This window comes from Denticeps clupeoides, chromosome 13 (assembly GCF_900700375.1).
Source record: "Denticeps clupeoides chromosome 13, fDenClu1.1, whole genome shotgun sequence".
Taxonomy (NCBI): domain Eukaryota; kingdom Metazoa; phylum Chordata; class Actinopteri; order Clupeiformes; family Denticipitidae; genus Denticeps; species Denticeps clupeoides.
Genome location: NC_041719.1, coordinates 18,824,361 through 18,851,733, shown reverse-complemented (window position 1 = coordinate 18,851,733; position 27,373 = coordinate 18,824,361). Strand labels below are relative to the sequence as shown.

The 27,373-nt window shown below is 43.8% G+C and overlaps 1 protein-coding gene across 1 annotated transcript in view; it reads right to left on the bottom strand.

Moving 5' to 3' along the window:
• Window positions 1-11: 11 nt before the first annotated feature.
• The window catches only part of obscna (obscurin, cytoskeletal calmodulin and titin-interacting RhoGEF a), a 41,208-nt gene continuing 13,846 nt past the window's right edge, over window positions 12-27,373 (bottom strand). The window contains 53 exon segments of the mRNA XM_029000953.1: window positions 12-738; window positions 1,227-1,376; window positions 1,558-1,654; window positions 1,962-2,185; window positions 2,350-2,589; window positions 2,675-2,780; window positions 3,113-3,286; window positions 3,381-3,503; window positions 3,999-4,139; window positions 4,211-5,807; window positions 5,903-5,980; window positions 6,383-6,428; window positions 6,562-6,714; window positions 7,072-7,098; window positions 7,176-7,348; window positions 7,482-7,559; window positions 7,665-7,725; window positions 7,813-8,013; window positions 8,085-8,178; window positions 8,256-8,427; window positions 8,610-8,722; window positions 8,807-8,925; window positions 9,022-9,230; window positions 10,521-10,733; window positions 10,882-11,011; window positions 11,117-11,219; window positions 11,304-11,471; window positions 11,942-12,055; window positions 12,152-12,329; window positions 12,411-12,569; window positions 12,753-12,917; window positions 13,562-13,675; window positions 13,765-13,924; window positions 14,012-14,185; window positions 14,258-14,352; window positions 14,446-14,646; window positions 14,735-14,847; window positions 15,118-15,230; window positions 15,332-15,410; window positions 15,493-17,172; window positions 18,151-18,417; window positions 18,617-18,883; window positions 19,282-19,548; window positions 19,885-20,151; window positions 20,565-20,831; window positions 21,754-22,020; window positions 22,420-22,686; window positions 22,992-23,258; window positions 23,429-23,695; window positions 24,194-24,451; window positions 24,530-24,808; window positions 24,907-25,176; window positions 26,391-26,657. Coding sequence (XP_028856786.1) covers window positions 558-738; window positions 1,227-1,376; window positions 1,558-1,654; window positions 1,962-2,185; window positions 2,350-2,589; window positions 2,675-2,780; window positions 3,113-3,286; window positions 3,381-3,503; window positions 3,999-4,139; window positions 4,211-5,807; window positions 5,903-5,980; window positions 6,383-6,428; window positions 6,562-6,714; window positions 7,072-7,098; window positions 7,176-7,348; window positions 7,482-7,559; window positions 7,665-7,725; window positions 7,813-8,013; window positions 8,085-8,178; window positions 8,256-8,427; window positions 8,610-8,722; window positions 8,807-8,925; window positions 9,022-9,230; window positions 10,521-10,733; window positions 10,882-11,011; window positions 11,117-11,219; window positions 11,304-11,471; window positions 11,942-12,055; window positions 12,152-12,329; window positions 12,411-12,569; window positions 12,753-12,917; window positions 13,562-13,675; window positions 13,765-13,924; window positions 14,012-14,185; window positions 14,258-14,352; window positions 14,446-14,646; window positions 14,735-14,847; window positions 15,118-15,230; window positions 15,332-15,410; window positions 15,493-17,172; window positions 18,151-18,417; window positions 18,617-18,883; window positions 19,282-19,548; window positions 19,885-20,151; window positions 20,565-20,831; window positions 21,754-22,020; window positions 22,420-22,686; window positions 22,992-23,258; window positions 23,429-23,695; window positions 24,194-24,451; window positions 24,530-24,808; window positions 24,907-25,176; window positions 26,391-26,657 — 11,993 coding nt within the window. The 3' untranslated portion in view covers window positions 12-557.

Genomic DNA, 27,373 nt, shown 5'->3' with positions numbered 1-27,373 from the left:
ACTTAAAACAGGATCTTGATTTAATGCAATGAACTCCAGAGAACAGCCTTGACATTGATAATCCAAAACAGTATACATTTAACATGTCTGCTCTATAAATATGAGATATTTCCATGAACATGTAAGCATTGCATAATTATTAGACATTAGGCAAAATTAAGTTCAAAGAATTCTCACATCACATCAAAACACTGCAACAAACTCTGCCCCAATATCTACCATGAATCCAGACAAAAAAAAATATTATATAATGATTCTTACATAAATAAATTACTTTCTATTGTAACAATGTTAAACTTAAAAGTATCGTTAATTAAACAGAAACTTTAAGATCACAAGCTTGTAGATGGGTTTTAAAATGTCATGCAGCGATAATTAAATCAATATTTTTTTTTTTTCAATTTTTGATCCAGGGTTTTAACTGTTTTTTTTTTATAATAGTCTAAAATGGTATTTCAGAAAAGCTTTTTTGTTTCTTTTTACTTATTTCTAAAAAGTATCAAACCATTCTAAGAATTATCACATTTTCAGACACTTGAAGCGTTGCTTTGCATTGTTTACTGCAGAAATGGGATCTTTGCTTTTGTACGGATGTGATCACGCTTGGCCTCTCTCTCTCTCAGAAACGCCTGCAGCTTGTCCGTGGAGAAGCAGACGACAGAGGCGCTGTGTCTGGAGGGCGGCCGCTGCCCTCGAATCCATGAGTTCTGGAGGCACTCCACAGCTGAGGGTCTGCCCCTGTGCAGCACATCAGGGGACAGTCACATGACACTCTGATGGGCAACTCGTCAAAGCATAACACTTTATGTTATAAAAGAAACTAAACTGACACGTAAAGTTGGGAATTTGAAGGACGTATAGAAATACAGAAAAAAAATTTGGTTCAGATGAGTCCATGTACAGTTACTCATTATTGTGACCAATTTTCAGTGTGTCATCCAACTTCCAATGCCAGACAATTGAGAAAAAGAATCTCCTCAGTTTTCCCCCTGATTCATATTTGATTCATGATGGTTGGATGCACATGTTTCCAACTCACCACTGCCATGCCAAAAAGTTCACACTGACATGTTAATGATTGTTTCTTTTTTTCTGTTATTAATTTACCACATTTTACTAGGTTGTAAAAGTCAGAAAATGGTGGTCATTAAGCCAAATGTGCAGCCAGAAAAGGATTAAACTTTCCCTTAATAACACACAAGCGCTTTTGCTGACTCTGCGCTCACCAGGCCTTGTTATTGAGGGTGCTTTTCATGAAGTTCATGGCTCCCTCGGACAGGCCTGGGTAGCAGCGACCAAACTGAATCTTGCCCTTTTTGATGTTCCGGTCCCTCTCCCAGTTCAGCTCTGCGTGAAAGGGGCTATCGGCACTCAGCCTGGCGACACAGACATGAAAGAGCACGTCATTCTGCTGCTTTACAGAAGAGATTTTAAAAGCAATTCAGTATTCCGTCTGGATTCAGTATTCTATGTTAGAGTACAGGCTGGATGTGCACAGGCAGCGTCAGGAGGAAAATCTCCTCCCAGCTAGACCAAGAACTTGCATAGAATACTCACATGATGAAAGTCAACACACCAATAGCCCAGATATCGGTTTCAGGTCCAACGCCTTGACCTTCCAAGATTTCTGGAGCTTTGGGAAGGACAATGTAAACTGACAGACATAAACAAATAAAAGAAATCCTTCATAAACTACATTTTGTCTACAATGATGGAGAAATCTGCAGTGTGACGCTGGAACGTGAATTCACTGTGGCCAGTATAGGAACACCAGCAACAACGCATATCAGACAACTGCTGTAGTTTATGTACCTATACATTTTATTTTCTTATTGCCACTGAAGCACTCAGCTTTCATTTCATTGAATTAGATAGATAGATATCTCTGCACCCCAGAGATAAACGTCATGGTAGATAAATGCATTAATATGTTCTCCACCAGCAACCCCTGAGAGCCTCACCTCGACTCTCCGTCAGCTCTTTGATGTGCTCCACATTCAGAGCCTGGCCTGGCGTGTACAGCTGCGCTGAACCCAGGTCCACGATCTTCACCACGTTGCCCTCGGTCACCAGCATGTTGTCGGACTTGAGGTCCAGGTGCACGATGCGTCGGCTGTGCATGTAGTCCACGGCGCTGAGGATCTGCACCAGCAGCTCACACACGTGCACCTCCGCATAGACCTCCCTGAAGAACAATCGAGCACTGAGAACCCTCACGCCCGGATCCACCAACAAGCTATCAGCAAAAAGCTCCTGATTTCCGTTACTAATTAATTTTTTTTTTATGTTAAGACAAGAAACATTTGGAATATAATAGTATAGAATGGTATGTCATGGAGATTCCCTTGCCTCTCAACCAAGCTGGAGAGGAGCTCTCGTCCCGCACACAGCTCCTCGACCAGGACCAGGTGGGCGGGGCCGATGATGCCGGCGTGCAGCGAGACCAGGTGAGGGTGGCTCAGCCTCCGCAACAGCTGGAACTCCCTCAGTACAAGCTGCCGCTGCTCCGGCTGGTAGGGCGTGACCTTGGCAGCCAAACGCCGCTGGCCCGGTTCCTCCAGGCACTGGGCAACCACACTGAAACGACCCCTGAGAGAGACACGCCCTGAGTTACTGCGACTGCGGCTTGATTTACTACCATCTCTGACAGTTCTTCTAGAAAACTCTTTTGTACCTGTTGATCTCGGAGAGGAAGCGGTAAATCCTCTGGGGCGCCTGGCCTCCTGGCACCGGCACTTGTGATGTGAGCAACTGCCGCTGAACAAGAGGAATGTACGAGTCTGCAGGGAATTAGGGGCCGTCATGTGAAAACCAACTCCGCCAAGCTCGCAACAGCTAAGAAGATTTACTTTCATCTCCAGTTACATTTACATTTACAGCATTTATCAGACGACTTATCCAGAGCAACTTACAATCAGTAGTTACAGGGACAGTCCCCCCCTGGAGCAACTTAGGGTTAAGTGTCTTGCTCAGGGACACAATGGTAGTAAGTGGGAATTGAACCCGGGTCTTCCGGTTCATAGGCGAGTGTGTTACCCACTAGGCTACTACCACCCCCCACCCGGTTAGACTGTGTCATTTTCTGCACTTGAGCAAAACGTGTTTCTCTTGCCTTCATGCTGGGTTGTCATGTACGCTGGCGCTGAGGGATCGCTGAAGGGTCCGCCGCCGGATTTGGTGACGCAGCCCAGGCGGAACACGTAGCCTGGCCCTCTCGGCAAAGACGTGACAGTCAAGCAGCTGTCGGTCACCTCCTCCGACAGCAGTTTCCACTCGACCACTCCACCTGAAAAGCAACAGAGAGATGTTTGGTAGCATGTTTGGTGTCTGAGACTTTGCAATGTGATCATGTGACCCATGTGAGTGTCTCTGGATGATACCGGCTGGGCTGTACTGTACGCAGTACGTCAGTCGCTGACTGGACTGCACAGGCTTCCATACCAGCAGGACCCCGCCTCCTGCCAACTGGTGAACATCAGGTCTGAGGGGACGGGTGGGTACCTCTGCAGAACATGTAAACAGACGCACTCACAAATATACAACCTGCTTATAACTTCATCAAAGCATGAAGTCCACAAAAGCTCTGAAGGTGTGCCACAAATGAGATCAACCCCAGCATGCCTGAAAGCACTCCTTATTCCATAACCCAACTCTTGTTGTAATTATAAAGTAGCGTTCTTTGAATGGTTCCTGCTAGTTGCTCCACTGATGGAATTTTTGGAATTTGTAGCTTTTATTAGTCAGCTGATGATGTCTCTAATGGCCAAATTTGACATTTATGCTTTCTGTGGTGCATGGTGCACTTCTCTCCCTTCTGGCTGGAAGAACATGCCCACACGTTGTTCTTTGTCTCTCCACTGAATATTGTTAATAAATATGATTTGCTGTTCTGCTCACACCTCCCTAATTTCACAGCAACAGCATAGAACTAGTTTAATGAGACAGTCGTGTAACCCTAGTAGGTAAATGAGGCAGGCTGAAGCTCGGATTGGACGTACCTTTGCTCTTCTTGAAAGTAGGAACCTTGAAGGAAAAGAGCTTGGGAGTCTTCTTTTTCGGACTGGCCACGCTGGCTCCTGGCTGGCCACTCACAGCTGGAGCAGATGTTTTTTCTGGAGAAGGACCTTTGTAAATGGGATCTAAAAGAGACCGTTGGAAGAAATGAAAATCTGAACAGCAGACATAAAAAAAGAACAGTTCTGTAGCTCACCAGTCTTCTTCTCTTCTTTACTTGATTGTCTGCTGAACAGTTTGGTGATGCTGGAAGCCGAGGCTCGCATTTTCTTCTTCAGGGTGAGGATGGGTGATTTGGGCTGCATAGCGCCGCCCTCCTGGTGCTTCCTGTTGCTGCTTTCTGGCTGGGAGCACGAATGGCCTGTCCAGGACTGTCTGCGGAACAGCTTCAAGATTCCAGCCTTGCTGGACTTCCCGGTGGGCGGCTTGGTCTGCAGGACCGGGGCCGAGGCATGCCGGTGGAGGGTCTCTCTCGTCTCTGGGCCTAATCTTGAGCATTTCTCAGAAAGCACTGAGGAGCTTGACCTTTCAAGAATGGCCCGCTTCTCTATGTGGTTGTAGTTTGTTTCTCCTCTTAGGTTCTGACACGTTACTACCGTTTGTGGTTGGTGGTCAGTGGGGGGAGCTTCTGTGTCCTTCTCCTCATCCTCCGAGGCCAGGCCAACTTCTTCTAGGTCAGCATAGAGGTCGCCGTGCTGCCTCTGGCCGTCAGAGAGCTCTTCAAAGGACCTTTCTCTGCTGGAATCATGAGAGAAAATTTGCTCTTCTATCCCAGAGATCGGAACTATCTCCTCCTGGGTCATTTGTAGACCTGCAGAACTATTCTCAACTTGTTCCTCTCGGTTGTCTTCCTGGGTCAGGGGTTTCACCTTCGCCACAACACTCTGCCTCCTCTTTTTAGTTACCATGATGTGCTGAGGCGACCCGCCTACTCTCCCTTCCTCATCATCTGTGAATTCTTCCTCTTTACCACCCAGACCGGTGGGTGCCGGTGATTTCCTGTCGTATTCGTCGAGAGACCTACTTCTCCTCTGAGGGGGCACGTTTGAGTGGGACAGGCTGACCCCACTGTCGAAGGAGCAGGACTTCAGCATCACAGCCTGCATGGAGCCACGCCTTTGGCTGTGACCGCTTTCTCCATCGGGACTGTCCTCTACGTACTCGATCAGGGGCTCACTGAGTCGACCTGAAAGGCTGCTTCTCAGTGGCTTCCGGCCACGTTCCTGCTTCTTGATGTGCATCTTTTCACGTAGCATCATGTGGCGGGCTGACATGGGCGAAAGTTGCTGAGAGCTGCTGTAGAAGGTGCTCCTTATAAGGCAGCCCCGTGGGACGCGGTTTTCACCGGCCGAGCCGTCATCTCCCTCTGAGAGGTAGAGAGGTGGACTTCTATCCCTGGAGATGGTCTGTGGTTCCTCATCGGCTTCTGACTGTCTGCTAAATGGAATCACAAGAGGGCCACGCTGGCCAGGCTCCTCCTCATCCCTACTTATTCTGCCAGGAGTCATAAGAGTCCAAGACCTGTTTGAAAGATCTATTTGGGGGCAGTAGTCCTCTTCGTCCTCTTCTTCCTCCTCCTCCTCTTCCTCATCCCACTCCTCCTCTTCTGGTTGGTGAAAGAACTCCCAGGCATCCGCCTCGTCGTATTCTGAAGAAGAGCCACTGCTGAGGGAGGTGCTGCTGGGTTCCTGTTGTTCGCGGGGGGCTGTGATGGATGCTTCCATGGGAGGAGCCTCTAGTAATTCTGGGACGGGTCTCAGCGTGAGCACCGAGCCCAGACAGGTGAGAGAGCGCTGTAGCAGGAGTAAAGCCACTCTCAGAATTTAAACATTAACAGAAGAGCCTTTATTGATATCATAATTGCACAGGAGCTGTATTATTTCGTTACCTGCCATTTTCTCCTAGATATGAACGATCTTAGATTCTTTGTATTAATGTCTTGAGGCTCCTGATCTCCATAACAACACTGAGGAAAAAAAGGGAAAGTGAAGTGATTGTGAAACACTGCAGCACAGCACACGGTGCACACAATGAAATGAAATCACCCTGAGTGAGCAGTGGGCAGTCATGACAGGCGCCCGGGGAGCAGTGTGTGGGGACGGTGCTTTGCCCAGTGGCACTTCAGTGGCACCTTGGGATTCGAACTGGCAACCTTCCAATTACGAGTCCGCTTCCTTACCAGCTAGGCCACCACTGCCCCAGAACACACGCCCAACATCGGGCTCTAACCCACGACCCCGAGATTAAGAGTCTCATGCTCTACAGACTAAAATAGTCCAGATTATTATAATGAAAAAAAATCCATCAATAATACTGAAGTGACACAGACAGATGGGACCAGGATTGGGAAACGCTGATCTACGCTTACCTGAAACCATTCATGGTTCAAGCACTCAGTAGCTGACAGTCTCCTTCTGTGAAGTCAGGAATTATTGTTAATTGTAGTTGTTATTTTTGTAAAAATTCTTTAAAAGCACCGCAAATTAGGTAAAATGAACCTTCTATTAAATAGAATTGCCACACACACACACACTTGGCTGAGCTTACTCTGCTTTGGGCTGGAGAACCTTGCGAAGAAATTCCCGAGCCTGCAGGCTTCTGCTTGCAACCTCAGGTTTGTCCCAGTACAGCGTCCCCTCAGACACTCTCATGAGGGTGGCACGATCATTCTCACCAAAGAATGGGCAGTGGCATGTGAGGCTGGCAAAGTAAATACCAAGTAAATGCCGAAGCATAACTGTGATCCAATAAATGTCTTCTAGCTACAGTTAGAAACCAAACATCCCACGCATTTATAAAGTACTGAGAAAAGCTTGTACTAGCAGTCAAGGTTGGTCAATTTAAATATCAAAGATAAAGACATCATCCCCGTATTGATCCTGGAGTTTCCATCCATTGCTCATTAAACTGTCTGTTAATATCTTCATAAACTTTACTTTACTTTACTTAGCAGACGCTTTTATCAAAAGCAACTTACAAGAGGAAGACACCAGCAATTCTCGTTCGATTTCTATAGATTTTGAGTTTACAAAACGTAAAAACAGTTGTTCTACTTACCACAAATAAGCCACAACACCAACAGACCTGAAAAAAAAACGAATGGGTAAAAATCACATTTCGAGAGGACAGTTACCAACACAAAGCTGAGTCCAGAACTCTACCAGATATCAGTTCCTGTTGTCACAGGCTCCTGGTGGACGATTTCTGGAGCAACAAACTCGGGAGTCCCAAACTTGCTGTACTGATGTCGTGATGCATCTATCTCTTGACAGAAGCCAAAATCACAAATCTTCACCTCTTCTCTGGTTGGTGACACCATCAGAATATTGTCAGTCTGAAAAACAGATTTCAGGATTTAAAGAGTTTCCAGCTCAAGTCAGCGGTTGCCTTCAGAAACCAGTCACTAGATGGAGCAGCATGATGCAAGAAGAACAAGCGAGGAGCTCACATTCAGCTTTAAGACTTACTTTGATATCCAGGTGCAGTATGTTCATGCTGTGGACATGAGCAATGCCCTCCAGCACTTGCTGAATTAATGCCTGGACCTTGATGAGAAGAAGCGGGAAATATTTATAATATTGACATTTTTACTACTAATAAAATACACTCAAAAGGTAAGAAAACTGAAGGGGAATCTATTTTCATTTTACCTCTCTCTCCTTTACAGATCCCTTCATTAACAGATGATCAAGGATCCCCTGAGAAGAACATCTGGAGGAGAGTAATTAACATTTGTCATAATGACAGCATTTAAGTGTATTAAAATGGTGGAGAATAATACAGTTGCAGGGGAAATACATTTCTGTCACCAGAACCAGGGTGCGGTGGGTGCAGAAGAAGTCCAGCAGGCAGGCCACCCTAGGGTGGGCAAGGCGAGCAAGCAGATCCCTCTCCTGGAAGGCCCTGGTCCTAGAACTGCTCCTTAAGGGGAGGAACTTTGCCGCAAAGACTTCACCAGTCGCTCGATGACAGACCCTCTTCACCACCCCAAACGTTCCCCTGGACAGACAGGACGAGCAGATATGTCAGAAACTATGGGTTGGACGAAACAAGAGCTACAGTCAACTCACCGCCCTAATTCCTCATGAAGTTCATAGACAGAGAGCAGTTTTCTCCTCCTGCCCACCTCCAACCCGCACTCCTCGGGGGTCTCCTCAACAGGACCTGGACAAAAAATCTACAGGCTACAACACCACCAGCCCGGGATACGGACCCACAGACAGACGGACACAGATCTGTACCCTCTGGTTCCAGCACCAACTGGGCGTGGCAGGAGGCTTGGCCGCTGCCGTTCTCAGCGATGCAAGTGTAGGTGCCACAGTCCTGACTGGCCACACACAGCAGGGTGAGGGAGTTTTGTGCACCGTACTGATTCTTCTCGACACTCTCACTGGACACGAGCTCGGCCCCATCCTTCCATCACACAATACAACAAACAAAGGTTCAGATTATGCCATGTATTGAAGACTTCAATGCAAGACATTCCTTTACAGGACAGGAATTGTCAATCTAAAAGTCATGACTATTAAAACGATTCCAGGGTAAAAGCACGAGGGATCAGCTGCTGAGAAACCCAATAAACCAGCAACATGCACCTTATACCAGTACACATCTGGAACAGGTTGTCCAGTAATGATGGTGGTGAAGGTGGCACTTTGGCCTATTTGGACACGCTGATCCTCAACAGGCACCTGAACTGTGGGTGGATCTGACAAAAGAACCAGTTATTTCATAGCTGAAATGACATTGCACCTTGAAAGACATTAAACAGTGTGTTTTGTTTCCTAACTACCTGTTTCTAACTCCTCCTTGGTATCTGGCACAGGTATTTTTTCCCCGGGTTTTACGTCTTGACTCAGAGACACATTCTCTTTGATCTCAGGGGCAGGTTCTTCTGTGCCACTGGTGGAACTTCATTGGGAACAGTTTAAAATGTTTAAACCAGTATATGCAGTCTATCTTTTCAAAATACAATGCTCTAAATGTCTATCGCTGAGGATCACTCACTTCTCAGGATATCCAGGCCGAAAGAGCATTTTGCAAATGGAGACAGGACTGAAGTCAATCTGGAGCCAGTTTTTCACCAAGGAGCTGGACCAGCTCTCTGACCCTGCCTCTGTCACAGGACCAGGATTACTTACTATGTCATTTTGGTGAGAGGAATTTTTCCTTGTGACAGAATGAACTAGCTTCCCTTCTATAGGACTCACTACTGACTAAATAGTCTTTTAAATAAAGAACATACTATCCTATAATTAATCTTGCATTTAAAGTTATATGCACATTGAACAAAACTACTTGCCCATAAATTGTATACCAACCAAAGCTGTGATGATCGATAATAAAAGAAATTCAGCTTACCTTTATTGGACATATATAGATAAAAAAAAAACTATAAACATAAAGCGCCATACTTCTCTGCAGATTCTGCAGACCTTCTGGGTCCAAGCACATGACCAACTCATATGGATGATGAAGAGGGTTAGATTGACATGACACCAGCAGGAAGAGAGAAGAGGACATGTTTAACATGCACCATGTTTGAAGGTTTTTCTCAGCATAACACACTAACATGGATATGAATTGGTTTGGCACTTTAGTCTCCTGTTCTGGGACTAAAAAGGAAGTGGAATGAAGATTGTGACATTAGAGAGGATGTGTGGAACTCACATGATTGACGGGTGTCCAAAAGCCAATGAAAAACCACTTATTTTAAGCATAAATGCATAGTTTGTGAAGTATGGCTGATGAGAAAGTCTATAACACAATCTCAATATCTACTGCATGCTATAAACAAACCCACCACTGAAATGTACCATATATATTAATTACACAGCATGACATTTTTTGGTTTATAATGCAATTTTAAGATGTGACATGAAAGGGTTATGAATATTAGGAAATGTCTTTTGGAAATTTTCATTGTTTTGCTTGTTTGATGACCCATGAAAAGTTAAAATGAGGGGATGGACATTGGACAGTATTTGAACAGGACTGAAAGATGGGGAGAATGAAAATAGGGGTGAAGGAAACCCATGGACTGATTGTCTCATGTGCTCTTCTCAGTCTTCTCCCCTCCCACCAACTAAACATATCTAAACATCTAAGCATGTACACATAATGAATCAACCATTCAACCGGTGAATGTTCTCAACAAAATCCAGGGTGAGAACACTGTCCATGACCAGAGATCCATAAAACATCTCATGGCAAAATAAAAAAAAAAAGTTTCAATTCCACAAAAATAACAACGTTGGTGCTAAATAATAAAATTGGTTGGTTGCATAAAATTGTTGACCAATTACTACATTGCGTTAAAAAATAAGGTCCATCCAACCAAATATCAGAGTGCTCCACAGTGACAGGCAGTGTATAATATGTTGAGACATGCTATGTGAATGCAAGGTTTGCCACTAAGTGTTTCTCAATCCTGCTCTTGGAGGAACCCTGGTCAGAAAGCACACTGCTTCCATCTTGGCACAGGGGGTATTAGGCCATGAAGCCTAATTAACAAAGGGTTGGACTGAAAAAAAACTGGTAGGTAATTCTCCAGGAACAGAGCAGAGAAACAATGCTCCCAAACATTTACCTTGACTTCCTGCTCCTCCCCTACCTTCAGCTGACACAGTAGGTGTGTCCTTGGGCATGCCATCCTCTCTGATAAAGGTTGGTGGGCACAGTTCTGCTCTGCATTTGGCATATCCCACCTGATTCCACAGCTTGGGGGTGGGGGTGATTGGTCATTCAGCATGATAATTTAATTTAATGAATAAAATTAGCCCAAGACAAATTAATGCACTGCATTTTGGTATTCGTCTTTGTTTTATGTTTCTTTCTTTAAGCATTTATTACACTTTTGGTCAGTACCTCACATTCATAGACACCCAGGTCTGCATCCCCAGCCTTTTTTATGGTCAGCATGAGAGCTCCGGTATGAGCATCATTGTGTGTCTCATACTTTTTTGGGTCTTCCAGCTGCCTTCCATCTTTGAACCACCTGCCCAGAGTAAGACTCATTTGAGGCAGGAGAACATTTAAGGTCACACATTAAAGCGTAAAGTGATATTAAATTAAATTGTTCCTGGAAAACATCAGACAGCACCTGATTCTGGGTAAAGGAGAGTTTAGCGTACAGCATTTAAACTGGGCATCGTGCCCCTTCACCAGCCATGTGTTCTGAAGCTTGGTCTTGAAACTGGGAGGCACTGAAACAAGAGATGATAAAAAGACTTTAACACGGGAATGAACAAAGTTAGTTGTATTGCAAATCCAGAGCCGTAAAAACTTGCCATCCACGTTGACTGTTGCCAGAGTGCCAGCATTGCCCATGTTGTTTGAAGCATAGCACATATACTGTCCTGCGTCCTCCGATCTAACACTGGTCATAACTAGACAGCAGGAGCCAGTGTTGCTTTCTGAAACCATGTGCTGCTCATCCACCACCAAAGCCTGTCCATCTTAGGGCAAGACAACAGGAGTCACCTACATGCTTAATGCAATGTCACCTCAAAATGACAAAGATTTGTACATACATTCCTCCATTCAGGATTTTAAGATAACTCTCATGCAGTAAGTTTTCCAAAGCCAAAACGAAGCAAGATTTGTAGATATTTAAGTATTCAACCCCTATGCTTTGGAAGCTCCAAGTTTAAGCAAATGACAAATTAATCCCAAACAACACAAAGGAGAATTTTATGTGACCCTAATTAAACATAATTATTAATACATGTGCATCCTAATGTAAAGTTTCACTCTCAATATAAAAAGCACCCTTTGTATGTGCCATTGCCTGTTTTGGAAAATCTGTCTAAAATGAAGGTTAAGAAGTAAATAAAGAAGTAACTGCAGAAAAAGAAGAAGAAAAAGCCCCCAAAATAGGCAAAAAAAAGCCCCCCTGCCTTTACTAAGAAATAATGTTAAATTCCACCTTTGACCCAGGTGATTACTGGTTTTGGGGTTCCCACCACCTTGCAGGATAGTTTAACTGTGTGTCCAAACTTTGCAGTCCTGTTGGTCAAGAGCACCTCAAAGAATGGAGGACCTGAAGAAGACAAGCATCTTTTCACTATATAAAAAGACCATATCCTGTAATGTCTTGATGACATTTCCAATGGAGAGTTGAGAACAGGGAACTCACTCCACGATGGAAGAGCAGCACGCTGCTGTAGGTCTCTGATGTCCTTGAGCCAGGACAGACGGAGCAGGACAGTGCGAGCATGCAGAGTCACCTTCCTCACCGTGCCCCGGTGCTCGTGCCACAGGCCCCAAGCCCTGTCATCGCCTTCTACTACATCCTTCACCTCCACATCAGTCAGCTGAGGTGGGACCGAGACACTGCACTCATTGGTATCCTTTAGAGTGAAAGCCCCTCCCCGCCCAATATTTTTTTTGATTACCTTCATTTTGTTCTTGAACACGTAGGAATTATTGTGCATTTCAGGATCTTTCTTCATTTTACAAAAGATGATGCAGTCTTTGAAGAGGAAAACATGCCGGTGCTGGCCACGGAATGATAACTTCATTGTAGGTGATTCCTCCCACACAGTGAAAGGTCCCTGCAATTAAAATTTACATGTACAAATTGAAACTATTCAAACAAATAGTGACATTAAATGTCCTTACCAATCCTGCATATAGTGTATGTGTGAGGTAGATTAATGAAATGAAATGAAATAAAATGGACCAATTCTACGATTTCACATGATGAACAGAGAGAAGAGAGAACAGAGGAGGAGTACCTGACGGACAGGCTCGCCCAGCCCACTCAGAGGTGCGGGGAAGTTCTCGATCATGGCCACCAGCTCCATGTTCTCAGAGCGCCAGGGCAGGCTGGCTACCATGGAGAAAGCGTCCTCCAGCAGACAGCAATTCTGCCCATGTCTGGACTTGTTCCTAATGAGCTCCTACAAAACAATCAATCTTTTAAATTTTAGAAACTTGTCTACGATTAAATATATATTTTTAATAAAAGCATTTTTCCACAATTTTTTTATTCATTCAATATGTTTTAAACATATACAGTACAGGTTAGGACACACAAGTTTGGACACACTTTCTTATTCAATGTGTTTTCATTATTTTCATGACCATTTACATTGGTAGATTCTCACTGAAGGCATCAAAACTTTGAATGTGGAATTATATACTTAACAAGAGAGACCTGGCCTCCACAGTCACCGGACCTGAACCCAATCGAGATGGTTTGGGGTGAGTTGGACCGCAGAGTGAAGGCAAAGTGGCCAACAAGTGCTAAACACCTCTGGGAACTCCTTCAAGACTGTTGGAACCATTTCAGGTGATGACCTCTTGAAGCTCATCGAGAGAATGCCAAGAGTGTGCAAATCAGTAATCAGAGCAAAGAAACTAGAATATAAAACATGTTTTTAGTTATTTCACCTTTTTTTATTAAGTACATAACTCCACATGTGTTCATTCATAGTTTTGATGCCTTCAGTGAAAATAAAGAAAACATTGAATGAGAAGGTGTGTCCAAACATTTGGCCTGTACTGTGTATCATCAGAGCAGTTGCCCAATGTGCTATGCTACCTTCAGCAGGGTCTTATAAATCTCAATCCTCTCCACTGGCCTCTGTAGATAGGTAGTGACACTGAGCACAGGGCCATGGTGCTCCTTCTGTTTCAGCTCTGTGTCTTTGTACTTCTAGAGAAGACAGGTAATTAACGTCATTTTAAGCTTCTTAAGATCAGTTTTTTCACTCAACGTATTGCTTGATCTCTGCATCTGCTCGCCTGGAAGAAATGTTGAGTGCTCTTGTCACTGATGCAGGCATCAGCCTGGCACTGTCCCATCATGTACTGAAGATACTTCTCAAATTCCGCAGCATGTTTGACAAAACACATGGCCACATCGTCATCTGTGGAACAGCTTCTCAGCTCAGGAAGAACAATCCTTGGAGGAAAGAAGAGAAGGTATATTTGTGAAAAAACAAGCAAAGTGCAGTGAAGGTGATATATATCAAGGCCCATTGCAACATACCGTTCATGAAAGCTTGCAATGTCCTTGATGTTGCGGAATATATACTCTCTTTGACTAAAGATGGTTAGAGGCACCTTGGAGCCAGTCTCCAAGTAGCGCAGATGGTGGGACACAAAGAAATTCATCTCTGTGACAAACTCCTCCTCTCCAGTGACTAGCCCATGCACCAGTTCACTGAAGGGAATAAGGAAGTCAGCATAACTTTCAACACATGGGTTTAATTTACCTAAATAGTATCTAGTTCACCTCACTGTCTTCATGAACTCATCTCTGGATGATTCTGATCTGCCTTTTTCAGATGCATCCCTAACTTGTGTCTCCTGGACTAATGCAAATGATTCCTGAACAGCGAAAATTAATGCAATCAACTTTATGGACAGTGAATAGTAGGTATGACATTCATCCTTATGAACTTTTCAAACCTCACATCTCACCTTGCCCTTCTTCTCCAGGTAAGCCGGGGACACCCAACCCTGGCGGGCTGGTGTGGTTTTGGTGGGTTTTGTACGGACCAGCCACCTTACAGGGTGCACAGAATCCAAAACCTCCACATATTGTCCCTCTTTCAACACAAAAGTCTCTTTGTTGCCTCCAGTAGGACTGCAGTCACATTTTGCAACGTAGATATCAAACATCTGCAAGAAAAGAGTCAATCTTCTCAAACATGCATACATCAATATTGATGTATCGTTGAAAATGAAATGACTGGAATACGGATTGTGCCTCGTGTTTGTCTTCGTCTCCATCAGACTCTGAAGTAGATTCAGCATTGGCAGTTGGCCTATGGGAATATAAGTGTCTTGGCGATGGGGTTCTGTTCACTCCATTATCATTAGCTTAAAAAAAACATTGACAGATATTTTATGGAAGTTGAAATACAGTCAATCAAGGCCAATCAAGACCAAGACAAAAACACTAATAAAGTTTGAAATAATGGACATAAAAAGAATCACTATTAAAACATATATGGCTATTGCCACATGTATGTATGTTTCTATATATTGTACTTTACTGTGAATTTTATTATGGAAATACAGAGCTACTATCATGACAAAAATTTTACAGTACAGTGGCAACAGACTAAAGCAGATAAATGTTACACTAACCTTTCATCTGTGGCTGCACAGTGGGCATCTGAACCTGAGGACTGATGGTCCTTGACCTCTCAGCACTCATAGGCCACAGATCAGCTGTCATTGTCCTGCTCTCTGTCGCTTCCCTGTCAATGAGACGTTCAAGCAATGCAAATGAAATCTTTTTAATTCAGGCCTTGAATAATTCATAACTTGAGGGATTTCTGAACAGCCCAGACAGCCTTACTTGCTTATGCATTCCTCTGGACTGTCTGTAATGACCTCAATAGCATCCGGGGCAGTGTCGTAATCGGAAGGGCAAGAAACTGTGAGATGGGATCAGAGGTCAAAAGAAGTCAAAATGTGCATTATATGCTCCTCCTGATCTGATGAACATTCTGGACTCACCAGAGCTTACTGAAATACTACTTTTCCGTTTCTCCTTGGACGTTGTCTCCTGTCTGGCTGACGGCAGGTCGTACGCCTGTCTCAGATCCTCTTTTTCTATCTGGTAGGTCTCTACTCCTTGACTCTTGAGGGAGGCCTTCCGGGGAATCTGTACTGTCACATTTCCATTGTAACTTGTGGTGCCAAATTTGTTAACAGCTTCACACGTGTAGATCCCTGCATCCTTAGAAGTAGCATTGCTGATTTCCAGCGAACAAGTGCCATTGTCATTGTTGCTGATATGGTGACGTTTGCCAACTTTGATCTCTTTGCCATCTTTTAACCAAGACACAGAACTGGCCTTTCCCTCTACCACGCATACTAGATTAACTGTGCCATTGAGCTTCACACTCTGATTCTTGAACACCTCTTTAAAAACTGGCCGCATATCCTTGCGGGTTTTATAGCCCTTAAAAGCAGCCTGGATCTTGATGGCTGCTTCCAACATTTCTGGTTCATCTTCTATGTTCATGTCAATGCTTGAGGTATGTTCACCAACAGACTCTGTTAATTTGTGGGAAGTAGACATTTTCAAGTCTTCGAAAACAGGAGGCGTGGTCCCCTCTGAAGGTCTGAACACAGGTGTTTTATCTTTCTGAAAGCTTTCGGTACTTTCACTTTTATCAAAGGAGCAAAAGGACACTTGCTCAGTCACCTTCATGGTTTCCTCAGTTTTACGAATGGCGGCTGAACCTTCTGTTATTCCCATAACCTGTTCAGTGTTTTCCTGAATGTTGAATTTGGTTTCATTTTTGGCTTCTGATGAGTTGCAGACCTGCTCCCTGTCATGAACCAGCTCTCTGAATTCTTCACCTTTTTTCTTGTTACTTTTGAGTGGAGAAGTGTCTGGACCACTTGAAGAGGTTCTGAACAACTCTGTGTTTTCTGTGGGTGTCTTGGTGTCGGGATCTATATTTTTTACCATAATGGCCTTTGTCATGCTTGTGTTTTGAATGACTACATCAGTCTCTGAATCTTTTGAAGGAGTCGGTGTGGGCTCCATTTTTGTCTGTTGGGAGGAAGTGTCTCCAGGTTTGCTATTTTTCAGAAGAGGAGCATTAGGATTTATAGACTTCTGAAGTTCTTTGCTTTGGTCTATCTGTCTCTGACTGGACCCTTGAATGGTTTGGGAAGATTTTTCTTCTTGTTCAACATGCAGCTTTTCTTCTTCTCTTAACTCTTGACTTTTTTCCTTCTTGTCTTGTTTCTCTAATGAAGTATTCTTGCTGATTTTCATATCATTGTTCTCAGATTTTGTTTCTTCGGATGGTTCCTCTCTCCGAAACCTTGTCTGAACTTGTCTGCTGGAAGGAGCAACAGACTGAACGAATCCAGCCTTGATTACAGGCTCATCTTGAGAACTGACTCTAACTTCATTGACTTTAATAAAAGCCGTGGTTTGTACAGTATCAGTAGAGCAGCTGTAGTCTCCTTTATCCTGAGGCCTGAGATCATGGATACGGAGCTGGTGCTTACAGCAGTCCTGTCTCATTTCATATTTCCCACCCGGCTTGAGTAACAGCCTCCCCTTCCTCCACTGCACAGACACCCCAGGTTTCGAGAGTTCACAGCACAGGATGACAGTGTGACCTTCCTCAGCCTCCTGGCTCTGGAGCTCTTCCTGGAAGATCAGTGGATGTTCTGTTGAAGGTAAATAACAAACAAATACTGTTATGTGGACTGAAACCAGATTCTTCTGTGAGAAATATACCAGAATATTTTAATATGTTAAAAACTTTGTAAGTCAACCAGGGAATATAGACAAATAGCAAAATAAGACCTCCTTAATGCAACTCATCAAAATTAAATTTTAAGCCTTATGCCTCCCATCCCAGTGCCCACGTGCCACACCCCACCTGCAGAGGGGCTGAGGAGAAACACGCTAGCCCAACCTCCATAGGTTCCAACTCCTGACCCCGCCCCCTGAAGTGGCAGCAGGGGCTTCAGGACTGGAGCTGGACTTTTTTGTTTGTGTGTGTGTAATGTGTGCACTGCCCCCACACCCCTTCTTTCCATATGTCTCCCCGGACAAGACTGTCTCTGGTCAGGAGATCCCTGACCCTGCTGCACCAGCCCAAAGCCGGGATAACTGGTCCTCGGTTGACCCCTCTCCAGCCAGGGGCACAGTATGAGTTATGGCCTCCAACCCTGGGGCCGGAAGGTAGAAGGGCGAAAGGGCTGGACCACCACCTCGTGGTTTGGGAGGGCAGGGCAGGCTCCACACACACCTCTAGGCAAGATGAGGTTGACTGAGTGTCTGGGCCCAGCTCCATCCAGGAAGAAGAGAGTGTATGTGTGTGTGGGGACGGTATCTTGCTCAGTGCTCAGTGGCACCTTGGCGGTTGGGGATTCCGATAACAGCAACCTTCCGATAATGTGTCCGTTTCCTTAATCGCTAGGCCACCACTGCCCAAGTTGTTATAATGTTGTTCCTTTGCTACGCGTGTTCTAACTTTACGTGTTCTCTATGTTTTGGCAGTCATGCCTTTTTCTTTATGATTATTAAAAAAATACCTTTACTTTTCAATGTTGAGTGTTTGCACCTCCTTCACTGGAAGATCAGTACATTACACTTTCTTTCATTAATGTGCATCAAGACTGGTCATAGGGTAAAATCACCTTTCACTGTAACAAGGGCTTTAGTCTGGATATCTCCAGCTGAGCAGCTGTAGTCTCCTTTATCCTGAGGACTGAGATCATGGATATGGAGCTGGTGCTTGCAATAGTCCTGCTTCATCTCATATTTCCCACCTGGCTTCAACAAGAGCCTCCCCTTCCTCCACTGCACCGACACCCCAGGTTTAGAGAGTTCACAAGTCAGGAGGACAGTGTCGCCCTCCTCAACCTCCTGGTTTTGAAGCTGTTGTTGAAAGAGCAACAAATGCTCTGGAGAAACCAAAGAACAACTGTCAGTCTGAAAAGTGGCAGAGGTAAAAGAAAACATCCCAACAGGCCATACCAGATGAAAAACATTCCAGTGAGGCCTGTGTAGCCACCTTGCAAAAAACTCAACACTGGTTAACATCTTACTATGTACAATATATATTTGGACTCATGATATTGGTAATGAGAGGAGTTCACACACCTTTCACTTTTAAAGAGGATGTAGACTGGAGATCCCCAACAGAGCAGGTATATTCCCCTTTATCCTGAGGGTTAACGTCACAGATACGGAGCTGGTGCTCACAGTCGTCCTGCCTCATCTCATATTTCCCACCCGGCCTGAGTAACAGCCGCCCCTTCCTCCACTGCACCGACACTCCAGGTTTCGAAAGTTCACAGGTCAGGAGGACAGTGTCCCCCTCCTCAGCCTCCTGGCTCTGGAGAATTTTATGGAAGATCAATGGATGCTCTGGAGAAGACAGATACCATTATCATTTGTAAATAATCTTGAGACTTTGGAGATATAAAAAAAAAGATTTCTCAGAAGAGAAGAGAATGCAAAAACCAAAGAGGGACAAAAGAGTAATATCATGAAAAACCGATATAATGTCTCTTGTACCGTTTAATTCTCTGTTAAAACTACTAGAATGTTGTATTTAGGTTGTGCAACTGGATGTATTTTTTCAGTTTAACATGAACAATTCATTTTTTCCTCAGAAATGTTCAGTGATAAACCATAAACCATGAGCACACAATGCCATCTGAATCAAAGTATTTTCACTCAATGATGTGAAATGGCGATGTTTATTTTGTACCATTAACATGGTCGGTGAGGGAACAAAAATGTAATATGTGAATTAAACGTACCCTTCACTTTTAAACAGGCTGTAGTCTGGAGATCCCCAACAGAGCAGGTGTAGTCCCCTTTATCCTGAGGGTTAACGTCACAGATACGGAGCTGGTGCTCACAGTCGTCCTGCCTCATCTCATATTTCCCACCTGGCCTCAGTAACAGCCACCCCTTCCTCCACTGCACCGACACTCCAGGTTTCGAGAGTTCACAGGTCAGGAGGACAGTGTCCCCCTCCTCAGCCTCCTGGTCCTGGAGCTCTTGCTGGAAGAACAATGGATGCTCTGAAAAAGAAAGAGTGAGCAGTGCGTATCTGTAGTTTCAATGATTACTGTACACATACAGATGAAATAACCAATGATCTTACACCCATCAACTTCTCAAACTTCTCAAAACATGCTTACATTTTATAGCAATACCTGATAACACTAAACCATACAGTTTCAGTCAAGTTAACCAGCAAATCAACTGCCAGATCTGTAGTGAGTTATGAAATGCATGGTTACAGAGTTGTTATTTCTGCTGATGTTTCTTTATATTAAGTATCAATTTAGGAAGTGCAAGTGGCCTTGTCTGCATGCTCATGACAGCCACATGTTTCTACTGACAAATGAACACACCTTTCACTCTTAAAAAGGCAGTAGTCTGTGCAGTGCCAGTGCAGCAAATGTAGTCTCCAGTGTCCTGAGGACTAGGATCATGGATACAGAGCTGGTGCTCACAGGCGTCATGCCTCATCTCATATTTCCCACCCGGCCTGAGTAACAGCCTCCCCTTCCTCCACTGCACTGACACTCCAGGTTTCGAGAGTTCACAGGTCAGGAGGACAGTGTCCCCCTCGTCAGCCTCCTGGTTCTGGAGCTCTTGCTGGAAGAACAATGGCTGCTCTGGAGAACCCAACCAAATAAAACCATTAAACTAATGTATTATTCATGTTCAAATATATTGATAATATGCAATTTTCAGTGTCAGTATGACATTCACATAGAAAAGAGGCTTAACTAAGCAAACTGCTTAGATCATCCTTTAATGTTCATTCTATGAAGCTAAAACTGTCCCTCTGAAAATGTTATTGTGCACAATGAGTTTAATATGTACTGTTACACTTATGAATAATTTCTTTAATCAGTGCTAATGGACTACCCATGAAAGCCCTAGTTTGAGTAGATTACTAAACACTGTCATGTTAACAGTGTGGGGTCAGTAATCATATGGAATACTTTTCATCAGATATGTTCTTCAAAGTAATGTGGGATAAAGACATGCCCTGAGGAATGGGATGTTATCTAATATTGAAAACCTGTGACTTTAACAGTTGCTGTAGTCTGGAGGTCCCCAGCATGGCAGCTGTAGTCTCCTTTATCCTGAGGACTGAGATCATGGATACGGAGCTGGTGCTCACAGTCGTCCTGCCTCATCTCATATTTCCCACCAGGCTTGAGCAACAGCCTCCCCTTCCTCCACTGCACCGACACCCCAGGTTTCGAGAGTTCACAGGTCAGGAGGACAGTGTTGCCCTCCTCAGCCTCCAGGCTCTGGAGCTCTTGCTGGAAGATCAGTGGATGCTCTGGAGAACCCAAGGGAGATAGTATAAAGTCCACGATTGTATGATGCATGTAAAAAAAAAAACTACATTTGTGTATAAAGATTTGTACAAATTGTTTTTAATATGGACTTTAAGAACATTCATATATGAGTATGAAAAAGAGTTAAAACAAAGTTAATTGCATTGAACATCTCATCATTATAAGTATATTGAAATAAAAATACGTCTTTTGATGATTGTCTTGGGAAAAATTTGTATAATTCCTACTGTATCACTTTTCACATATACACGGTTTTCTTTCATTTCTGCTAATTTACTTTATTTGAGTCCCAGTTTAGGTATGTTGCTATGCGTAGCTGTACTAACAATGTGAGGTTTCTGTTCAGGGACGCACTCGCAGACATGCTTGGGGCAGGAGAGGAGGACCGGAGGCGCTTGGCACAATGGAGGGAGACTGAAGGTGAGGGGGAACGGAAGTGGGAAGCAGCAGCACGGAAGGAGGGAGAGTTTAACTCTGTGGAGAGCGGTGAGACGGAGGGTGAGGGGAGTAGGATTGAATGATCCAGGAAGGGGGAGAACAGGAATACAGCGGGTTTTGAGGATGGTCTGGCAGAGAGAGTCAGGTGTGGGGCATCTTGAACATCAAAGGCTGAGCCCGTTGGATTGTTGTGGCTGGAAGAAGGGGTTGATAACATTTGGCTCGTGGAAATTCAAAAGGGACAGGCAAAACATGTGGTCAGAGTTTGGAAGAGCAAGTAGTTTTAGTTTTGGAAGGCCAGCGTTAATGAGAATAATTTCACCAAAGAACAGATAGCGTCCAAGACAGCTGCCCAGCTTCTATTCTGGAGGCTGACCCCATTCACTTCCATTTCAGGGTTGCTGACCCCTTGATTGACCACGTACCCCCTGGGGGGCTGGTGGTGCTGTACCTGTATTAACAAACCTTTCACTTTAACAGTTGCTGTAGTCTGTAGGTCCCCGGCATGGCAGCTGTAGTCCCCTTTATCCTGAGGGTTAACGTCACAGATACGGAGCTGGTGCTCACAGTCGTCCTGTCTCATCTCATATTTCCCACCCGGCCTGAGTAACAGCCGCCCCTTCCTCCACTGCACCGACACTCCAGGTTTCGAAAGTTCACAGGTCAGGAGGACAGTGTCCCCCTCCTCAGCCTCCTGGCTCTGGAGCATTTTATGGAAGATCAATGGATGCTCTGGAGAAGACAGATAACATTATCATTTGTAAATAATCTTGAGACTTTGAAGATAAAAAAAAAAGATTTCTCAGAAGAGAAGAGAAGAGAATTCAAAAACCAAAGAGGGACAAAAGAGTAATATCATGAGAAACTGATATAATGTCTCTTGTACCGTTTAATTCTCTGTTAAAACTACTAGAATGTTGTATTTAGGTTGTGCAACTGGATGTATTTTTTCAGTTTAACCTGAACAATTCATTTTTTCCTCAGAAATGTTCAGTGATAAACCATAAACCATGAGCACACAATGCCATTGGAATCAAAGTATTTTCACTCAGTGATGTGAAATGGTGTTTATTTTGTACCATTAACATGGTCTGTGAGGGAACAAAAACTAAATATGTGAATTAAACGTACCCTTCACTTTTATAGAGGCTGTAGTCTGGAGATCCCCAACCAAGCAGGTGTAGTCCCCTTTATCCTGAGGGTTAACGTCACAGATACGGAGCTGGTTCTCACAGTCGTCCTGCCTCATCTCATATTTCCCACCTGGCCTCAGTAACAGCCGCCCCTTCCTCCACTGCACCGACACTCCAGGTTTTGAGAGTTCACAGGTCAGGAGGACAGTGTCCCCCTCCTCAGCCTCCTGGTCCTGGAGTTCTTGCTGGAAGAACAATGGATGCTCTGGTGACACCCCCCCCCCCAAAAAAAACATACATATTATCAGTGCAGGTATGTCTTCAATTTAAATAGTTTTAACCAGCTTGAAAGAAATGTCTACAGTGATCAGTGATGAGGAGGTTGCTCTGTTTCCACTGGACAGCAGTGTGATCTGGCATAAGCCATGTTTGTTGTGTACATGTAGTATGGTGTCCAGTTTTCATCATACATGTATCAACCATTTCATATTTGGACTGGGGACATAAGCAGAAAAAAACATTTTGCTTCTTAACAACAAAAATGGGAGAGAATATCTTTCACTTTCACACCTTTCACTTTTATAGAGGCTGTAGTCTGGAGATCCCCAACCAAGCAGGTGTAGTCCCCTTTATCCTGAGGGTTAACGTCACAGATACGGAGCTGGTGCTCACAGTCGTCCTGCCTCATCTCATATTTCCCACCCGGCCTGAGTAACAGCCGCCCCTTCCTCCACTGCACCGATACTCCAGGTTTCGAAAGTTCACAGGTCAGGAGGACAGTGTCCCCCTCCTCAGCCACTTGGTTCTGGAGCTCTTGCTGGAAGAACAATGGATGCTCTGGAAAAAACAAAAACCAAATGCACAGTCTAACTGCATGAAAAATATTCTTCTGAAAGAAATGACCAGGATATTTAATATGTGTAATTATGTGCACATCAATAGGTTGGTACAGGTGAAAGAAAACAACAGGCAATGATTCATGAAAGACACACACTGATTTCACACACCTTTCACTTTTAAAGAGGCTGTAGTCTGGAGATCCCCAACAGAGCAGGTGTAGTCCCCTTTATCCTGAGGGTTAACATCACAAATACGGAGGTGGTGCTCACAGTTGTCCTGCCTCATCTCATATTTCCCACCTGGCCTCAGTAACAGCCGCCCCTTCATCCACTGCACCGACACTCCAGGTTTCGAAAGTTCACAGGTCAGGAGGACAGTGTCCCCCTCCTCAGCCTCTCTGGACTGGAGCTCTTGTTTGAAGCACAATGGATGCTCTGAAAACCAGAAATTGAGAAAAAAAAGGCCTGTTTTAGGTGCAAGGATGTACAAGTGCTTGTTGAGTAGTTGTTAGGACAGGGAACAGTACTGGGATTCCATAATTAAACATAATTAGTCAATTGACAGCCAAATCAGAGTAGAGAAACAGACCAGTTGAAAATACAATGAGGCATTTTACAATAATGCAAAATAACACTGTTGCTTTAATGGTAATAGACACAATTAATAAAATGACATTTGATAAGTTATCAGTTGTGTAATGGTTCTTATATGATGTCAATATGACCATTTAACCACCATTTATCAGCAAGTTTTCAGCAAGTGCTGCACAAATAAAAAAAATCATCCTATGCAAAAAAAGGGTCTTTGAGGTGATGAAGAGCTGATAAATGCCATGAATCATAAATCACATTACAGACGATCCACTGTCTTTCATGCATCACAGTCATTATTAATCATAAATTTAATAGGTACACTAGACCTCATAGGACTACCTTCAACAGTAAGCAGAGCCGTGCTCTGCATGTCACCAGTGTCACATGTGTACGTTGCAGCGTCCTCTTTTTCCACGCTGTGAATTAACAGGAGGTTCAACTTCCCTTGCTTTCGTAGCTCATACTTTTCTCCTGCCAGGAGAGTCACATTATTTCTTTTCCATGTAACAGGAGTGCGAGTGTCAGAGGTCACGCAGGAAAAGGAGGCCGTCTCTCCCTCAAAGTTGACAGTGTCTTTCAGCTTCTGCTCAATCAACACTGTGGCACAAAATGAGCAACATCTGATTTAGTGAAACTTCTAAAACATTTGTTGCTATTTGGATGCATCATCCTCACCTTTGGGTTTGTCCAGCACACGCAGACGAGCTGAAGCTCTCTCTTCACCCACCATAAATGCTACAATCCCAGACTCCTCGGGTGTGGTCATGGTGAGGAGCAGGTGGTGCTCACGGCCACGACAGCTTATTTGGTTCATCTTGTTCTTTTGCAGCACACTGGCTCCTAGCACCCACACCCCATCGGTGATATCAGCATGGGACACCTTGCATACAAAGTGTGCATCCTCCCCTGCTGTGACTGTTATGTCCTTTAATCCAGAGATTATCTTCACATGCTCTAGAGAATAAAAGTAACAAAATGCATTACGCAATAAAGAAATATGATAAACTCTAATGCATGTGAATTGGAGCGAACAGTAAGAAAGCACAGCTTACCCTTCACTTTTAATGTTGCACTTGTCTTTTTCCCCCTGGTAAGGCAGGTGTAAACACCAGAATCCTCAGGCTTCAGTCGTCTGATCTCCAGAATATGTGCAGAGTCCCTCTGTTGCAGTGAAATCCGAGGTCCCTGTGTCACTACTTTCGAGTCCTTTTTCCAGGTCACTGGGGCATTAGGGCTTGAGAGTTCACAGCTGAGCACAGCAACGTCCCCCTCAACAAGCGCCAGGTCCTCTAGTTCTTTCTTAAAAAACACTGAAGCTGCAGCTGCAGGGCCCGGGAAAGGAGGGTTGAACAGATTACATTTTTAAAACATTTTTATAATACAATGTATGTGTACATCTCCCAAATGTGTCTCTGGATCTTTCTTTGGATTAAAAGTCTTTGGTTAAATATGCATGGAAAAAGCCCACACACCATGAGTAAGTATATGAGTTATGTTTAAAGAACCCACCATCATTTCAGTTATGCACTGAGGCAGTGATCATGCTGGTTAGATGAGAATAATTGGTTGTGTGCAAACAAATAGTTAGACACAAATAGAAGAAACATAGCTGCGAGTGGCAATTAACAGGGTCCAAGCTGTTCTGTGGACAGCTCGCCAAGTCACAATGGTGCCAAGTTAGAACACTTTGAACTACAGCATACACACCATTCAAGAAAAATATTTAAAAAACTTAAATTTTATGGCACTGCACTCCCAATGGCTGATGTGTACATATTTTGCAGTTAGTCTTTGCGTAGTGTGTTGCATATATCTTACAAAGTTGGTGCAGGTCTTAACAAATTTTGTAAAAGTCACTCAAAGTTTACATAAATGTGGCAGACATTTTGTTATTAATTATTTGATTTGGGGATTTTTCAATTAATTTAAAATGTAACATTTACAGCATTAAACCAGATGCCTTTATCCAGAGCACCTTAAAACCAGTAGTTACAAGGACAGTCGTTCCTGGAGACACTCTGGTCCTCTGGTTCATAGATGATTGTCATTATGGGCACCCCCCCCCACGCACACACACAATTTACTATTCATGTAAATTATGTAACATTGAAATTACACATTATTTGCTAAATAAGCAAATTCTGCTAAATTTGCAAAAAAATAAGCAAAATTTTTAATTTTTCACAAGGATCAAATATGGGTTGAACAAACAAGGACTAGTCCTTAATCCAGGGATTAATACGCAGTAAAAATCGGACAAATGTTTTAATAGTAATAATGCTAAATGCAAAAGTGCTTATTATATAGCCACCTGCTGATAAAATGATGTGGCTTTTAGTGCCTGAGCAGTAGGTAGGACACCTACCTGCCAAGTTTTTGCTCCCCAATGCATTTTAAAGCAGAATAATAATAATCTGCACAAATAAAATAGGGTTCCCAGCAGCTTCACTGTAATTAAACCCAATGAATGTGTAATAAACCGCTACGCAAATTATATGGGTGCTATAATAAATAATGACATGGATGTGAAACCTACCCCTCACACTGACTTCAGCAGTGGTCTTTTGCTCTCCTATAACACAGCTGTACTCCCCCACGTCCTTGGGCTGCACATTATTAATCTGCAGCTCAGCAGACTTGCCTTCCTGTTTCATCTGGTACTTGATCCCACAGTGGATCTCCTCTTCCCCTTTCCACCAAGAAACTGGGACCCCAGCTTTAGACATCTCACAGTGCAGGGTCACGACACCTCCCTCAGGGGCCTCCTGGTTCTTAAGACTTTGTTTGAATGTCACAGGGACAGCTATGGCATTGAAATAATGTAATTTCATTAACAAAAAATAGCTATTAATAAACCAACAACACAAGGCACGTTCAAATTCAATTTTTGTTACTTCAAGTTTGCTTTAAAAAACCCCCCCAAAAAATCCACCCTTTGGACTTCCATCTATGTTATTTACTGCTGTTATACTAGAGAGCTAGCGATTGCAGGGTTTACAATCTGCTGTGGCAACCCTGCCGTTAACAGTAGACACTGATTTGTCAGGAACCAAAACTCCGGAGGAGGAACCCGTTGGAGTTTGGTTGTGTTCCTAATTATCCTGATTGTGTGTAGCTCTTGTTGGGCTTTTGTCGGGTCCTCACAATGTCCGTCCTGTATTGCTGCGTGAACTCATTATGCATATTAAACTCCTGTTTGTGAGAAGCCGTGCGAGTGTGTCCATCTGTTCACCACAACGCCATGACATGATTGTTTAAATGCCGTGTACATATTTTAAAATTCTCATTGTATTACAATTAATACACTCACTTGCTGTATTGTATTAATGCCGTGTTTGTACTATTAACAGTCAATAGTAAATAATAAGGGTTATTATAAGTTATTAAACTTCTTCCTGTGTAAACATTCTAAATAAGCTTACACTACTGCCATATGGAGAATGCAATGAAGGGAAAAAAGAAAATGAGACCAGGTAGCAACAACTCACATATTGCACCTTAATGGATAATTGAATGTCA